This window comes from Mixophyes fleayi, chromosome 2 (genome assembly GCF_038048845.1).
Source record: "Mixophyes fleayi isolate aMixFle1 chromosome 2, aMixFle1.hap1, whole genome shotgun sequence".
Classification (NCBI taxonomy): domain Eukaryota; kingdom Metazoa; phylum Chordata; class Amphibia; order Anura; family Limnodynastidae; genus Mixophyes; species Mixophyes fleayi.
The window spans coordinates 144,522,014-144,541,204 of NC_134403.1; the positions used below are offsets into that span (position 1 = coordinate 144,522,014).

General features: G+C 43.0%; 1 protein-coding gene across 1 annotated transcript in view; it reads left to right on the forward strand.

The window, feature by feature from the left end:
- Positions 1-492: 492 nt before the first annotated feature.
- The window catches only part of LOC142141553 (ATP-binding cassette sub-family C member 5-like), a 124,356-nt gene continuing 105,657 nt past the window's right edge, over positions 493-19,191 (forward strand). The window contains exons 1-2 of the mRNA XM_075200149.1: positions 493-1,243; positions 4,323-4,478. Of these exons, the coding sequence (XP_075056250.1) occupies positions 1,161-1,243; positions 4,323-4,478 (239 nt within the window). The 5' untranslated portion in view covers positions 493-1,160. The remainder of the gene's footprint in view (positions 1,244-4,322; positions 4,479-19,191) is intronic.

The following is a 19,191-nucleotide window of genomic DNA, read 5'->3' on the forward strand; positions in this document are numbered from 1 at the left end:
AAATAACATACAATTCTCACAGTCTATTTCGTATTGCGTGTCCTTTATAACAAAAATGACCACTAAATCTAAAACACAAATTACCTTACATAAAATAAAGAAGTAATGAATAACATTTATAGATAACCTAAAATCTTGAAAGAACTTCACAATATTTCACAGTGTATGTATTTATGCATCTGAGCATAAATGACTGTACACTGATTACACTAATAAAAACGATATTTGTTTGGGCCCTAAACAGAGGTCAAAGATCAATGGACACAAAATAATAAGTTTTAGGGAAACTGCAAGAGGAGAGCAGTAAGAACATCTCATTATTCCCTGAGGTGATTCTGCATTTGTTGACTTGAACTGTTCCCTGTCATGGTCTCACTACTGCCTGATAGTATTCTCAGTCAGCTGTGATGTATTTGTGAAGCATTATACATATATATAGACTGGCACATAATGGGCGTGGGCAGGCAGTACCGGGCGTGACTCCTGGTGCCGGTGGGAGGATCACAGTGGTGGGAGCAGTGGGGGTGTTTTTACTATGAGAGCTGTCAAAGTTCCACTGAGTACTTCTGTCCCAGCGGTGTCACTGCCCTTGTAATGTGCCGGCCGGTGCACTATACCCCGGGAGCAGCAGCAATAACCAGCCGACAGTGTTTACTCACGGAGCTTGATGGGCTTTGTGTAGCTGTTCTGAGGTTTGGTGTCTTCTCAAACTCTTCTGTACAAGTCTCCTGCATGAGAAATAGTAGCCGTGTTATATTTAGATATATTACAACTATACGACATCATTTAAGACCATTGGAAACCTTAAACCATTTGCTGTAATTAAGTTTACTGTTAATAGACCCCGTAGCCCCTTCCTGGGTGATAATTAACAGCCTCAAGGTGACTGTCCCGATTTATTGGAACACTTGTTTAGTAGTACATAAGCAATATTATTCTTTCGTGGAATGATATTGGTGTTCTTTCTGTTTCCAAGAAAACACGGCAGCTATGTTGGGATCGAATCCAATGTCCCATCAGACAACATTACTATAAACTTTCTGCTAAGTCATGAGTTGACACAGCACCTTAATGCACACCCCGAGGGGGTGAGTGTCTAGTCCACAGTTTTAATATCATCATCATTTTGTGCAGGCACTGCATTCTGCACCAAAAGTACCATGGACAGTCCAGGCAAGGAGAAATTTGCCGACAGATATCAACACAGCCTGCCAGTGTTCAAACCATTTCGTACCACACACAGGTAAATTTATTTGCTAACTTTGGATAGGCAATATTGTCGGCATGACTGTGGGTTAGATCTTCTCTCTGGCACTTCTGTAGCTGCATATTGCACAGTAGAAAGGCATTGGCATTATTCTGAGTGTTTAGCTTACAGTTAAAAAATGTGTTTTTATGTCATATTGCTAAAGCTATTTTATGAATAAGTGCATTAATTTTGACTTGCTTCCTCTCAGAATGACTCAGAATTTAACATTTACTGATGATAATCTACCTCAAATAACTATAAAGTGGAGAAAAACGTAAACAAAATTAAGCCAATAAATTACATTGGGTTTCTGCCATTTTTGACACAGCTGGAGACATACCCAGAATCAGCAACAAAATAGAAAATGTAGATAGTATTTTTTATCTCCATTCTGTAACATGCATTCTAAGTTGGGGAAAAAATGACATAAATTGGCTCTGCATTTTATTCATTTTCTACCTTAAACCATAACAGCTGCAATATATATAAGTTTAGAAATGTTGAATTTCCCAGTCATCCTGCTACACAGTTTGTTTTATATCTGTCTTTTTATGTTTTTTCAGCGTACTTTTTAATGTGTAGCGCAAATGTTATAATGCCCCATACCCACTTCACGCTTTTACTGTGTTTTTCATGCTAGTAAAGGCATGTAAACAGGTATGGGAATGGAGCCCATTGATTCTAATGAACCCACACCTCTTTACTTGTGGTCTGGATGGTACTTTTGGTGCTGCTTCATCTGTTTACTTGCATTGTGGTCAATGGCATGCCTACAATATCCCCCTACCCACCCCAACCACATGTTCAAGACCTGGTTGCAATCAATGGTGTTTTCCTAATGCCAGTTAATAAAGAGCCAAGTGTGGTTGTTGGCCTTCACCAATAATCATGGTAATACAGTCTATCAATCCACAGGTAAGTAGCAGCATCCCTGAGAGATCTTCCAGACTAGTATCCATGAGGTGTTGATTCCTAGCAAATTGATTTCCTGAATCCTTATAAATAATGCTTCATCTCACAAAATGGCTACTCCACAGGGTATAAGCTACCGGAATTATTGAACATAATATATATTACTGTTTTTTGCCTTAATTTTTCTCTAAAATGGGATTAAACTTAAGAGAAAAAGTGGGTGTACTGTTTTTTTTCTGTGAAGGTCCATCCCAAGATCCTGTTAATTGAGCTTAATCAATAAATAAACTGCTCTTTTCTTTACCTGTTTATATCTTACATTACACTCAAAACAAATGCCTTAATAACCCTATGCATTTGCAGCCCTTGAATAGAGCTCTAGTGCAGCACTATGAATGGATTGAGGCCTCCTTTGCCAAAAACCATGGCATGAGCAGCCCTATGTTTTAGGTTCAGGTAACAGGGGGATTCTGGGAGGACCCTCCCTATTTGCTATAAGTGGGGATTTCCCCTAATTACATTTTCTGATTCACCTAAACTAATAAGAATAAAGTTCACCTATACAGTATGTAACCTTACTTCTGATGCACTGATCCGATGGCAGTAGAGGCTCTGTGAAAGCTTTCATATTAAAACAGATGGGAAGTACAGTAATTCTGTATAGGGCAGTTGAGGAGTAATTTTGTATAATGTTGTCCACAGATTGGCACCACATATGTAGATTAGCCACCATATATGTAGCTCCAAAAAAATGTGATGTGTGAGACGAATCCATTAATTGGATAATTTTCTAGCATGCCTGTAAATTTGAGCAAACACGTTAATATCTGAACAGCCTAATCAGGTAGATGGCCAGAGTAGATAGATGTGCGAGATGCTATGCAGAACAGTAAATGCAATTTACTAACTACAAAAGTACAGTGCAGTGCCCCTATATCTCTGCCTTCCAGTAACAAGGTTCACATCCACTTTCTGCTTCTGTGCAAACCATTTGTAAGCCTGGGCTGGAATGTGTATGAGGGAAAAAGCCACTTCAAAGTCCTGCCTGCAATCACTATAGAACCATCCCCTATTTTCTGCTAAAATACTGTTTGTTTGAGTCGCATTCATGTCTTAAATAAGTTGTAAAAGTCCTTGTTAATTCACATGCTTCCTATATAAAAAAAATAAGATCATGATGCACGAGACAAAAAATGACAATGGTGAAAAAAACAATGACATACCTACTGTAATGTTATTAACGGCATTATTTAGGTAGTTGCAAACTAATGTCTTTAATCTAATGCAAGGGAAAAAAAGGAAAAAAATAAAGAAAATGAAAGGAACCATTTAAACAATAATAATAAACACAAATCTAAAATAGCTTGTGCGGAGAGGGAATCATTTGCAAAGTCCCAGAGCTGGATTAAGACTTTGGGGGCCAAGGGCTTCTATGGTTTAAAATTAATATTTATCTGAATAATAGTGCCCCTTAATGATCGCAATTGATAACAGTGTCCCCTTGATGATTGTAAATAATAGTAGTGCCCCCTTCATGTTCTAAATTAATAATACTGCCCCTTTGATGCGTGTAATTAATAATAGTACCCCTTTGGTGATTGTAATTAATTATAGTGCCCCCTTGATGATTGTAGTTAATAAAAGTGCCAACTTAATAATTGTAATTAATATTAGCGCCCCTTTAATAATAATAATTAATAATAGTGCCCATTTGAGGATTATTATAAATAACAGTGGCCCCTTGATGTACAGGAACATGAACCATAGTAGAAGCATACAGAGAATCATAGATGTTGCAGCAACATACGGACAACTATCTTTAGGCCTAATAAAAGGACAAAATGACTATTGGTAATGTCATCTTGACTGGATATGTTTGGATAAATGTTTCACAAATGAAACAAAATATTTCTTTTTGTTGGAAAACATTTTTTTGACCAAAACAATGTGATTCAGTTTACTGTTTAAATCAATTTCTTATTAATGGTTAGTTTATCACAAACCAAGGTCAATGTAGACATTTAGAATTAGAGTCCAAAGATATATTGTTTTTGGGGTGGAATTATTGGGAGGGGTAGAAGAGATGGGGAAGGATGATAAGCAAACAATTGCAAAGCTGGATTATAATGGATCTGTTTAATAACTGTTAAATATTTTACAGGCATCGACATCCCATTGATAATGCTGGCTTTTTTTCCTTCATGACCTTGAACTGGATTACTCCACTTGCAAGAAAGGTTTACAGGCTCCATGAACTTCCATTGAATGATCTCTGGGGCCTACCATCTCAAGAGTCATCAGAACTAAACAGCCAGAGGTAAAAAAAACAAACTATAGCCACAATATATAGGGATATAATTTGTTTCTGATAAATACATTCACATTTCTACTTAAAATAGATTCATCATCTCTGCATAAAATCACTTTATCGCTATTGATGGCTTTACAATCGAAACAGTAGAGGTGGTGGTATGGCATGTACACAATGTACACAAGCCCAGCCCACATTGTTCACTAATATATATATATATATATATATATATATATATATATATATATATATATATATATTGTGCTGTCAAAACAGCTCTGACCCATCGAGGCATGGACTCCACAAGACCTCTGAAGGTGTCCTGTGGTATCTGGCACCAAGGCGTTAGCAGCAGATCCTTTGAGTCCTGTAAGCTGCGAGGTGGGGCCTCCGTGGCTTGGACTTGTTTTTCCAGCACATCCCACAGATGCTCAATCGAATTGAGATCTGGGAATTTGGAGGGTAAGTCAACTTCTTGACATGTTCTTCAAATCATTCCTAAACAATCTTTGCAGTGTGGCAGGGTGCATTATCCTCCTGAAAGAGGCCACTGCCATCAGGGAATACCGTACCCATGAAGGGGTGTACTTGGACTGCAACAATAATTAGGTAGTTGGTACGTGTCAAAGTAACATCCATGAATACCAGGACCCAAAGTTTCCCAGCAGAACATTGCCCAGAGCATCACACTGCCTCCACCGGCTTGTCTTCATCCCATAGTGCATACTGGTGCCATCTCGTCCCCAGGTAAATGACCCACCCAGCCATCCACATGATGTAAAAGAAAAAATGTGATTAATCAGATCAGGGTACCTTCTTCCATTGCTCTATGCTCCAGTTCTGGTGCTCATGTGCCCATTGTAGGCAGCTTCTGGGGGTGGACAGTAGTCAGCATGGGCACTCTAAATGGGCTCCAGCTACACAGCCCCATATGCAGCAAGCTGCAATGCGCTGTGTGTTCTGACACCTTTCTATCATAGGCAGGATCAACTTTTTCAGCACTTTGTGCTACAGTAGCTTTTCTGTGGGATTGGACCAGACGGGCTAGCCCTTGCTCCCCACGTGCATCACTGAGCCTTGCGCGCCCATGACTCTGATGCTGGTTCACCAGTTGTCCATCCTTGGACCACTTTTGGTAGGTAGTATTCACTGCATACCAGAAACACCCCACAGGACTTGCTGGTTTGGAAATGCTCTGATCCAGTCGTCTAGCCATCTCAATTTAGCCATTGTCAAGGTCGCTCAGATCCTTACATTTGCCCATTTTTCCTGCTTCATCAACTTCAAAAACTGACTGCCTAATATATCCCAGCCCTTGACGTGTCATTGTAACAAAATAATCAATGTTATGCACTTAATTTTCAGTGGTTTTATTGTTGTGGCTGATTGCTGTATATACATGGGGGCATATTCAATTGTCTGTGTTACTTGCAAAAGTAACATGGCGTTAAAACTATTACTGTTATTACGGTAATTCTAAGCCAAATTTCAGCTCGCAGCTCCCTGAAAGCCGGCGTTAAAGGTACCGTAATAACGGTAATTACGCGCACTATTACCATAATAACGGTAATAGTGCGCATGCCACTTTATTTTTCCGAGTAATGTGGACAATTGAATATGCCCCACAGGATCTATGGGTGACTTATTGATTGTATGTTTCAGAGTATGGGCCTCATTTAGAGTAGGCTGCAATTTTGTGGCAGAAACTTAGGACAAAATATACGGCTGCCCATGTCCACGTCCGGATACTCTCCGAATGTATGCGGTCAGATTAATGATACAGCAGTCCATATCAAGCTGATGATGATGACTGCTATACCTTTAATTGTAAAAAAAATAGAATGACTCAAAAAATAAATTACTCAATAAATAAAAAACAACATACCCCCGTCCCCATCTAAAATATGTGACCAGCAGTAGTGGTATTGCCTGGGCTGATTACCACTATAGTAGGTAGACATAAATGTTGGTCCCTGTGCATAGTGGCAACCTGCCCTGCCATAATGTGAAACCAGACCCAGTCCGGCTAACCCCCCCCCTCTCCCCACTCTCCTCCCAGCCGCCCGGGCAATCCAACCCTGTGCTGAATAGCACCAGGTTCTTCCTGGCAAGCTTTGAGCAGATAGTGCTAGGGTAATAGCACATAGTTAAAAAGTCAAGGCATAAGTGGCCACAAGTAGAAGTTACGTTGCATTTTACTACGCCTGTGCAACAAAGTTTTCCTGCCCAGGGGCGAACGCAGGATTTAGAAGGGGGGGGGTTTCCGCGGTCGTCCCCCCCCCCCAAAAAAAGAAAAATAGAGCAAGAGAGAGCTGCTGCTCCATTTCGGCGAGTCTGAATTGTACAGCAGCCGTGGCGCTGTCAAAGAAGCATCTGCGGCAGTGCTGTATTGTACTACAATACAGCAGTGCCGCGGACGCTTCTTTGACTGCGCCGCGGCTGCTGTACAGTACCGTTGGTTCGCGGAGGGGAGGGGTTTCTGGAGAACCAGACACCCCCCCTGCGTGCGCAACTGCTGCCCGGTGTTGGATTTGCCCTATGTCTCCTTAGGTATCATGCTTGTTACACTAGGTGTCTTGCTCACTTTGAATTTTATTTCAGATGTGACAGCTATTTAATATTTTTTCTTAATTTTTTGTTTCCTATTGGAGCAACAGTGCCAGACCACATAACTACATTACACTACTTCTTAAGTGAGAAATCTGTTTGTTTAATCCCTTCAGTTTTTATAATAGAAACCTTTAAAGTGAAGTGGACAGTTTCTTTTGGCTCTGGGCCGCCATTCTGTTCTAGTCTTTTATAAAAACACTCCCAAAACATAGTTATCTTTGCAGCACTGCAACAAAAATATTTTAACTATCATCTAATGCCTAATATTTCAGTAATGCTCAGTATAAAATAACAATGATCTGTACTGTATAATCCTCCATTCCACTAGTCACGTAATGTTGAACAGTGAATTGAAAGCCACAAAGCACGAAAAGAAAACTTCCTACTATACAGTGACAAAGCAAATCTCTGTAATATTCTGTGATATGAAGGGAAGCAATTCAAGCAAATAACTATGACAAGTTGGCTGTATGAGGTTTGTTTCATAGAAGTGGATTTGACTGCAATCTTTACTCATTAGTTTGACAGCAGTCTCATATCACTACTCAGTGCTTTTGCTGGACCTTGCTCCTTACACTATCTAGCTCTCAGGGGTCTACTTAGCAAGACTCCTCCAAAAACAAAATTTTCTATCACTGTGTACAGCCATATCGATCTTGTGCACTGGAACTGGAAGCCTGGAGTTTCCAGATTGTAAAAATAAGATGTTGTTAGCAATTGGAGGACAGCGGCAGTACTTGTTCCACCGTTGTCCATGATAATTTTTATGCTTTGATAAATGTAGCCCTCAGTTTGTGGCTTCCTGCTTGCCTCAATTCCTGTCATCACTTCATGACACTACCCCTGTCACATAGGGGCCGGCTGGGCTGGGGGGCAGGGGGGCATATGCCCCTCGGTCCGGAAAAAAAAAAAAGATTTTGGGCTGGTGCCTAGTCTGTACTTGACAGCTGGCCCCTCCCCCGGGACCAGCCACCTTCTCCAATTGGCCGCGGATCCTAACGATCCATCCCCCTGCCCTCCCTTCTACTATGTGTCACGAACACACTACCAGCTGCCGTGACTTTGGGGTGCTTGCTGTATGAGGTCACACACGATTTCAGCCCGCAGTCTCTCTCTACCTATCACACAGGTTATAGACCTACAGAATCGCCCCCAAACACAGCGCTTTCATACCCCCAGACACTTCAGGTTTGCCACCACCTATCGAATACGGGCAATAGGACCCCAATACACTGTCCCACACTGGCACGCAGGCTTCTAGCTATTCACAGACTAGCAAGACCCACACCAGCACACAAAGGGTTACTTCTTCACACCTCCAGACTGTTACACAAATGTAAATTCAAGCACACACAGCTTGTTAATCAAATGTATCAACAAATCACACACTGGCATTCCAAGGGTTAACATGGTCGAGCTCTCTTCTAACAGGCTAATGGATTCGTTAGAGTATCAAGGACGCAACAAATTAAATTATAGATTTAATATACAAAAGTACAGGGCAATGAATAAACAATTAATAGATTGACATAACAAGCAAAACAGTTTAAAATAAAAGGGGTTACATTCAGAATAGCACTTACTTGAGTTGCATAATCTGCGCCATGGGGAATTGGTTAGGAAGATGGACAGCTTATCAATGTGGCTTGATTTCCCCAAAAAGTCTGACAATTTTCTGTGTCTCGTGTCAGCATTTTAAAGACCTGTCCCTGCCCCCAGGGGTTGTGGCCTGCATGTTAGGAACCCCTCCAGCCGGCACAACACAACCCGGAGTCTACTCTGCCAATCTGGTGTTCACTGGAGCCCCTGATGGTGGGGACAGACTGGGCTGCAGACTGACAGAGGGTCGTGAAGTGTGTACCGGCTGGGGAGAACCCAGGCAAGCGGAGTGAGGTCCACGCAGAGGTCAAGGGCCGGCAGCAAGTTACAATTCCAGTTAACAAGCCGGGGTCAAGGGTCACAGGCAAACAGGAGAAACGGTAAACAGGCCAAAGGTCAGGGTCACGGGATACACGAGCAAAGTCCAAATCCAAGCCAAGGGTCATACACGAGAGTTCAGCAGAATACAATACACAGGAACAGGAACAAGCAGGTCAGCAGACTGGGAGTCAGAAGCTATAACCGGCAATAAGGCAGCAGACCTCATTGCCTTAAATACCTAGATGGACCAATCAGAGCTTGCCCCTGGACAGTGCACACCTGCAGGCTAATTGCCTGCTGCACTAGAGACCAATCAGGCTAGCCCTGTCATACGCGCCTGCAGGCCAATGCCTGCTAATTCAGTACTACAAGCTGAATCATCACAGCCTGCGCGCGCGCGGCTGCCGGGATGCCGCGCTGGAGTAGCGTCCGGCCGTTGCCTTGGCAACGGTCGGGAGTTGGAGGGAAGTGACGTCCCGGTCGTCATGGTGACGGCCGGGACGCTGGGGCAGACAGAAAGTGACAGTACCCCGCCCTTGAGGAGGGGTTAAGGAACCCCGACATCCAGGTTTCTTTGGAAATTTTTTGAAGAATTTCTTCAACTGTTTAGGGGCATGGAGTTGTCTCCGCGGAACCCAAGAACGCTCTTCTAACCCGCGATTCCTCCACTGCACTAGGAAATGCACCTGTCCTTGTACTTTTTTAGAATCAAGGATTCTTTGAACCACAAACCTTTGTGGCCCGCTGGAACCTCTCCCAGGCACACTTGAAGACTGGGCTTGACCAGGATATAGTACCGGCTTCAACAGCGAACAATGAAACGTGTTGGGGATCCTCAATGAGCCCGGAATTTTTAATCTGAATGCAACAGAATTCACCTGCTTAATGATAGAAAACGGCCCGATGAACTTAGGGCCCAACTTCTTGCACGGCTGTCTGAGCCTGATATTTTTTGTAGAAAGCCACACTTTCTGGCCCACCTTAAGGGAGCAGGTGGTACGGTGGCGGTCCGAATTTTTTTTTGCAACAAGTGAGGCTTGTTTCAATGATGAGTGTACTTTCCTCCAGATAACTCTGAGATCCCTGGCAGTGGAGCGAATCTCCTAGATACCAATGGACTTGAGTGAATACAAAGAGTTAGACCTGGGGTGAAAACCATAGTTGCAAACTAACTGAGAGGTTTTGGTAGATGAGTGACAGGAGTTATTACAGGCAAATTCCGCCCAGGGCAACAAGGAGGACCAGTTGTCATGGAACTCCGATGTGTAGCATCGTAAAAACTTCTCTAAGGACTGGTTAACCCTTTCAGTCTGCCCATTTGACTGAGGGTAGTATGCGGATGACAAACTGATTTTGATTCCAAGGAGGGTACAGAAGGATTTCCAGAACTGCGCTATGAACTGAGAACCCCGATCGGAGACGATGTCAGTAGGGAGTCCATGGAGACGGAAAATGTGTTGAATGAATAAGACAGCCAAATCTCGAGCAGTCGGAAGCTTGGTTAACGGAATGAAATGTGACATTTTGCTGAACCGGTCTACCACGACCCAAATGGTATTGTGTCCGGCAGAGAGTGGCAGATCAACTATAAAGTCCATGGACAAATGTGTCCAAAGTTTTGCAGGAGCGGCGAACGGAACCAATTGACCTACCGGGCGAGTCCTGGGAACTTTGTTCCTGGCACAAACTTCACAAGACAGGACGTGACTCTTGACGTCAGCCGACAAAGATGGCCACCATACAGTACGGGAAAGGATTTCCACTGTTTTGAAGACTCCAAGATGTCCAGCCGTCTGATTATTGTGTGCTTCAGCAAGGACTGCTTTCCTTAGATGAACTGGGACAAACAAGCATCCTACCGGAGTATTATCAGGAGCTAATCTCTGAAACCTTTGTAAGGTACAGCTCAGGTCTTTGGTTAACCCAGCATGGATCATAGACACAGGAACAATAGGCTCAGGACTAGTAACTGGAGCATGGTGTGCTAGGAAACCTCTGGATAGGGCGTCTGCCCGGACATTTTTAGAACCTGGTCGGTAGGTGATTATAAAGTTAAAGCGGGTGAAGAACAGCGACCAACGAGCCTGTCGAGGGTTCAATCGTTTGGCCGACTGTATATACTGTAGATTCTTATGATCCATAATAACGGAGATCTGGTGTGCAGCGCCTTCCAACCAATGACGCCATTCCTCAAAGGCCCATTTAATTGCTAACAGCTCTCGATTTCCAACATCATAGTTGGTTTCCGCTGAAGAGAACTGACGGGAAAAATAGGCACATGGATGTAAGCTGTGAGTATGAGGATCTTTTTGTGACAAGATGGCCCCGGCACCGACGTCAGAGGCATCAACCTCAAGAATAAATGGATAAAGAATAAACCATCGTGAGGTGACATTACCTTACTAAATTGGATAACTTTGCAGTTCCCATATTGGTATATGGTGTCTGCATTATATGAGGTTTGGGGTTGATTCCTTCATAAATTATGCAGTGGCCATCTTACAGGGATAGCTGCTGTTTTCTCAATTTTTATGGCTGAATGCTCTTTAGTAAATATACCCCTAAGCTTGTTGGTAGGAGACATTTTGTGGAAATAAATACATAGCACTGACCAAAAGGCAAAAATGCTCCTCTTTTACCTTGTGTGGTGACAGCACAAGTGAGCGATAATAGCACATTGGTCCAGGCCTTAGAACTTTATATAACACCAGGAACTTTTCTGTTATAAATAAAGCACAGGCAGTGTAGATATTCACTAATGGATGCTTACACCTGCCGGCTGCATGGCACAGTTTGACATTTTTAGCATTACAACTTAACAAAATTTTTAAGCCAGGGTTTCAGAATCTAAATTACTCACCTTTTGTGTTCCTCCTTTCGAGCAGCTGGGAATGTGTTCCAGCAAAATTATCCCTACCACAAAAACACCTATCGCAGACAGAATTTCTAGAAAGAAAAGTGTATATTATTAACCTACATTACTGCCTCGATGGGCGTCTGCAACATCTCTTGGCGAGTCACACAGAGGAGGGAGGGAGGAGACCAGCCACCACACTAGCCCCTCCCCTGACTCGCGCGGGGGGGGGGGGGGGTGCCGCAAGTCAGGGGAGGGGGGCCACAATTTATTTTTTTATTTTCTTTTTAGATTTTTTTTTTTACTATGTGCCACAGAGGGTAAGGTAGCGGGCGGCTGCTGCGCCCCCCTCGGGCTTGCGCCCTGGGCGACGGCACCGCCCGCACCACCCTAGTTACGGCTCTGCTACAAGGATCTCCAGATGTGATCGGCCAAACACAGTCTATTCAAGTGTCCAATACTCCCTCCCAGGCCAGGCTATCTCACAGTAGGAGCCCTTTGAAGCTGTCAGAGGTGACACACTTATCTTTTCACACTGGAATGTGCAAAGCCAGCAAATACATTTCCATCAGACTCTGTCTTTACATTTTACACTTTAACTAACTTATCAATGGATTCATTTGATATAACATATTTACACTGCAGTTATGATTTATCCCTTATAAATAACTGCAAGCTCTCTATGTTCACGACACTATGTGATATGCTCTCTATTGCTGTCACTTGTGACGCGCACCACGTGACAGGTGCCATTCCATGTGTAAGAGACTACACAGCGCGTGGGCGGATGGAGCTAGGTAAGTAGTATAGTATATTTAAGTGTGTGTGCGGGGGTCAGTATACTAAATGTGCGTGTGTGTGTGTCAGTAAATGAATGTAGTGTGTGTGTGGAGGCCACGAAATGAATGTTGTGTGTGTGTGGGTCACTAAATGAATGTAGTGTGTGTGTGGGGGCCACTAAATGAATGTAGTGTGTGTGTGGGGCCCACTTAATGAATGTAGTGTGTGTGTGGGGGGGGGGGGGGGGGCTACTAAATGAATGTAGTGTGTGTGAGGGGGCCAGTATACTAAATTGATGTGTGTGCCGGGGCCACTAAATGAATGTGGGGGCCACTAAATGAATGTAGTGTGTGTGTGGGGGGGCGGTAAATGAATGTAATGTGTAAGAAGGGGCCAGTATACTAAATAAATGTGTGCGTGTAAGGGGGCCAGTAAATGAATGTAGTGTGTGTAAGTGCATTGGCAATTATATAAATAAGCACCCTGTGCTTTTTCCTTTAAATAAATTTATACCATAAGTTATTTATACATGATCCGGTCACAGTGCGTTTTTTTTTAAAAAATGGGCCTTAGTCTGGGATACGTACATCCATATTCACCTACAAATGGATCTGAAGAATCGTCTCTTGTTGTATACAGGTGTAGGTACGCTCTGCATATACGGCACATACCATATTGAGACAGGCACAATACACTGCAGGATACGAACAATACATATGTGGAATATAAAGTTCCAGCAGAACACACAAAAAAAAAAAACTATTCAATTATTGTCACCTGTTATTAATATATTCATTAATGAAAAAAAACATTAAAAGTTTTTTTTATTCATTTTTTCACCATGTAATACATTTATCAGCATTATTTATTATTTATTAATGTCTACTGTACATAAAATAAATTTTTACAGTTGCTCTTGATTGTAAAACACATGTTCTAGCATGTATACGTGACCGTCATCACTATCACTCAGCACTTAAACCTGCCCTGTATCTGGTGCTAGTAATGTGGCTGAAAATCACGTACCTGAGAGATGCCCAGATCTTTAATCGGACGTTGCTGCGTGCATTCGACTCTGGCATGCCCATACTGTACATTGACTACATATATACGCCTCTTCCTCCCCCGTCTCGACCATGAAATCTAAGGCGGTCAGAACTATCCTTTGCATTGAATTGGCTGTTCTTTAATTCACTGGCTTATAGTCTGTTTCTGGGCATGCTCTGTGCAATTTTTTGCAAAATACAGTACATATTGCCATAACGTTGCCCATTGTGAATATCTGTAAGTTATGTCATGACATCCAAAAGTGAATCCCAGGATGTGAGCTGTTTTCGTTCAGGTCCCACTAGTGGAAAGGTGATAATTTTTTTAAGAGTTGCAGTGAAATATTAGGTTAACACTGAACGATTTTACTTTCATTGTTCATATATGAAAATATTGATGTTGGTGTTTAGTGGACTTGTAGCATATCTAGATTAGTTTAGTGATCCTGAGGTATGTACACAGTATATGAGAGCATGGCCAGAGTGCATACAGGCTGGACTTTTACTCCTGGTTCTGAGGTCATCTTAGCTCATGAGTAGCTGTTTACATATGTAATGTCATACATTGAGCCTTGCTTGCAGTTGTGAAAAAAAATGCCAGTTACAGGTCAAAAGTGACAAACATGGATAATGACGCAAAGCCCTGAATGCCAAGAGTTGTTTATGAAAACATTATAGTGGTACAGGCAATTATACAGTAAATCAGTACTATGGACACTGAAGGGATAGTCCAAATGAATATGGGGAAGGGGGCCAGCAAAGTGGTTCACAGAGCAGTCAACAAGTTATACAGTAAGTGCACATTAGGAGTCATTTACTGAATGCAAAGTATGCAGACATGCAGCACATTTAAATTTATGCACATGCACTTATCTGTCCACCTAGCACATTCCACTTTTGGGAACTGTCCCTGTAAAATGGGCATATGACTATTTTTGTGTGATTGCTAATGTACATGAAAATGTGCAAGGTGGAAAATGTTAAAAAGTAACTTCAAAGTTCTTCCCCCTATTATAAATGCACTTGCCTGCATCAAATTTTTACAAAAGTTGCGCATTGAAAGTATAGGATGACTGTTAGGAACAGCAGGTAACTGCTCTCTGAGCAATTAGGAGTTAATTGCCTTGCTGGTGCTGTTAAGGAGCAGCTAAGTCTTTACTTATGTAGTGCTATCACATTATCTGTTATCTTACTTTGAGACTGACCCCAGCGTCAGAGTAGCCCACCGGAATACCAAGAAAATCACCACACCTCCTTTTAGAAGTAGGCGGAGCCCATCCAGCTCACCTGGGGGCCCGTTGTCCTCACCAGGGGATCCACCGTCCTTCCCGGCGTCCCCGCTGCTGCAGATGTCATCTTCCAAATGCGATTGCAGCTGCGATCATGTGACCCTCCCCTCCCCCCTGTCAGCTGATTGTCTGATGTTAGAACGGGACAATCATTTCCTACAATAAGCTGATCTGTGTAAAGGCAAAGGGTAATGTGTGTCTATATTAGAGCAGTATGACAGGAATATGCCTTAATAACAGCACATGTGTCGTTAAATTCCTGTGCCATCGGAGGGGAGGGGGGAAGGGCTGATACAGGACCCTTTCATTGTGGTTGTCTCAGTCTGTACACAAGACAGCGCTGACCTTGCCAGTAAGAGCCAGACTGGATGATTCAGTTCTGGTCATTATGCGACAGGTGCAAGCTGTGCTGTCTGATAACTTTAAATTGAGGCCATTGTCAGTGAGCTGCTCACAGTGTGATAAAGTGAGCGCACAGCCTGCAATCATTTAAACTTTTTCCATCCAGGGCCGGACTGGGACTAAAAATCAGCCCTGGCATTTAAAGTACACAGGCCCACCTAAGGTCTAGTAGGAAAGAAACCTTGTACCAAAAAGGGCGTGACCACATTGTATTGTGGGTGTGGCCAACATGGGGCATTGATACATACATTATAATAAAACTTTATATTTATCACCCCCTCCCAGCCACATCACGCCATCCCCCCAGGCACATTATGACACCCCCAGCCCACTGTACTTATCTATGCTTCCGGTGCTGCTGACATCCATCAGGGTGGGAACTTTCTGTAGAGTGACCAGGGAAGCTCTTAGTCTCACGAGATTACCCCACTTTCAATTAATAGCCCCTAAATCATTTTATCCCACAATAGTGCCCCAGTTCATACAATAGTGCCCCAAATGATATTATACCCCAATACTGCCCCCAGTTGATATTATGCCACAATTGTGCCCCCAAATCATATTATACCATACAGTAGTGCCCCCAAATCATATTATGCCATACAGTAGTGCCCCAAAATAATATTATGCCACAATAGTGCCCCCAAATCATATTATGCCACAGAGTTAACATATTAACAACACTAAATTATATTTGCATGAACTGTGAGTTTATATAAATATCCAGTAGGAATAATTATGGACTACACAGCTTCTCCCCCCGTGTGGCATCCTAACTCTAACTATGCATTTTATTTTATATGTTTCGTCCCCCTACAGCACTTTTTTTTTTTATTATAATGGGGTGTATGCATATATATATATATATATATATATATATATAATTTTATTTTTACATAAGATCGGGTTAGGAGTGCCGTTTCCTTGGGTTATATCACACAGCACACCTTTCTAACTCCATGTTAGATGGTTGTCATACCTGTTGCACTGGACCATCTTATCTTGGACTGCATGGTGTTCCTCCTCTCTCTATCGCCATCTTGCCTGCCCTGCTGCTCATGTGCAGTCCTGGCACTTTTCAAACTTCTCCTGGATCCACATTGGCTGATTACCGGCCTGTTCACTATTTTAACCGCTTCCTCCTATCTCCCATTGTCAGATCTTCAGGTCTCCTACCTGTATGGATACAGTTCTCCCTGTTTCTTGTTTGCATTTTGACTCCTGATCGCTTCCACACATACTTTCCTGCTGAATCCTGTGACACCTGTATCATCATTGTGATCCATGGCTGTATTGCTGATACATCGTGTCTTACCATCGGTCCTGTTCCTAGGCTATAAGCTTCACGGAGATCTCAGCGCCTCTGTTCTGTGCAGTACATCACCCTCCTGGTTCTAACCTGTGTCACCCGTTCTACGATCAGATCAGTGGATATATCACAGTGCCTCGTGCCTTACCATCAGTCCTGTCTATTGGCTCTCAGCGATCGTCATCTTCTACTCATCGTGTCTTTGTTGCTCAATACTTGCTCTATTCAAGGCCAGTAATTATACTGCAGGATATCGCATCTCATCATTGATCCTGCAACGGGCTATTCCATCCACAGGGATCTCAGCGCACAGTTCTCTACAGTTTATCACTCTCACTACTGTTCCTGTGTCACCTGTTCCTCAGTACATGTTCGCGTTAAGCCAGCATTATATTGCAACTCATTATTGATCCTACATCAAGCATTCGCTACCCATCTCGGATCTCTTACCTGCAGTAGTGTGTTCCACAGTGTACCTGAAGGGTTACTACAAGGCATCGGGCATCATCATAGATCCTGTCTCTGGGTAACCGGCTCTTAGGGATCTCAGCTCTCTGTATATTGCTGCTCAGCACAGACACCTCTCTGAGTCATGGATGGTCTGCTGACTATAGGTCATCTGCTTCTCTCAGCATATTGTTCCTGTCTTATTTTTCCGACTCACCTGCCGCTTTCCAATACCTGTATACTTACCTTCCTGCAGTCCGGTATAGCTACATATTTCCATTGTCTCCGGGTTCTTTCTTAGTCTGCTCTGCGCCCCCTAGAGGACCGCGACCTGTGGTTGGAGAGCAGCCAAGACCATATCTCCTTGCGCTAAACCCTGGTGAATACCTCTCCTTCCATTAGATTCTGCACCTCTTGGGGGGTAGTCATTGCCTAGCAGGCTTCGAGGCCCATCCTAACCCTGAACAACCTGACAGTATGTGACAGAGGACTGCAGAATGAAATTCCTAGCCTGTCCGGTTAACTTAAAACACAGGAACACCCTCTCTCATGTGAAGGACCTTGTGTTCCACACACATACAAAATACAAAACTTACTGGTCACCATTTGCAGTGTCTCTCAGGCGGCATCCAACCTCCTCCCTAGGTAATGGAAGAGTGAGGAAAGTGCCTAGCTAATACTGGCTAGCAACTGGTTAGATGCCAGAAAAAGCAGAGAGAGGATGCTGGTTGCCGTTTGCATGGCAATCAGCTTTGATCTAGGGGCCTACTGTCACCCAACAGGAAGAGGATTACGGCTGCTGTAGCTAGGCAACTGGCCCGACATGCAGGGACGACCGCCGCGTCTCTTTACGATAAGTGAGATTTATTTAGAATCAGTGCTCTACCTTTATTTTAGTGTCATTTACTAATAAGACCAGGGGGTAAATGTATCAAGCTGAGAGTTTTCCAGCGGGTTTGAAAAGTGGAGATGTTGCCTATAGCAACCAATCAGATTCTAGCTGTCATTTTGTAGAATGTACTAAATACATGATAGCTAAAATCTGATTGGTTTTTCAAACCCGCCGAAAAACTCTCAGCTTGATACATTTACCCCCAGGTCTATCAAACTCCAAAGACTTCAGCTGTTAATATATAGGTACGTTATTTTGGTGCCATTTCCTTAATAGGCTGGATTAGATTCAATTGATGTGATTGTCTTGTTTCTTTACTATAATCAACCAATATGTGATTTATGACTGTGAGGGAGCTAGGCCTGTGTTATTTTGCCTTCTAAGGCCTTAGGCATGTAATGCAGGAACTTTCATTAGGCTTTGGTTTTGTAAGGTATACTTTGTGCACAGGGCCATCTTTTCCATTGGGCACGATGGGCAGCTGCCCGGGGGCCCCACAGGCAAGGGGGCCCCATAGGCACAGCTCTTAGTGAGAATAAATAATCCTGCATAAGAAAAAAACCTGCAAAAAAAACCTTCAAGGGTCACTGAGCAAGTACATCTATCTATCTCTATCTCTATATATCTATATCTATATCTATATCTGTATCTGTATACATCTATATATCTATATCTATATCTAGGGGCCCCGGTGCACTGCTTTGCCTGGGGGCCCATAATGTTGTTAAGATGGCCCTGTTTGTGCATCTTTCTGTTATGATTGTTCCATAATTTTATCTCAGAAGATTGTGCTATAGGAACTGTGGGTGCCATTAGGCCTCAACTTGTTCTGATGCCTGACACCACTATTATTTCTCGACCAAACACTGCGGTCAGGGTCCTTCAGGCATATATTGCCTTACTTAATGGCTGATAAATGTTGATTTCCCAACGGGAAAATAGCTGATGGCAGGCAGTTTTAGATTGCCAAATGGAGAGCTCCTGCTGGACATGTCCACCATGTACATCAGCTAGGCCATGTTCCCTATGCTATTTAGTTTAAAATTAGAGATGCTCACTGACCCCCGTGTTTTGGTTTTGGATCTGGATTACCGTCGTGATTTGGTTTTGGTTTTGCCAAACCGCCCTTGCGTGTTTTGGTTTTGGTTTTGGTTGGTTTTGTTTTGCAAT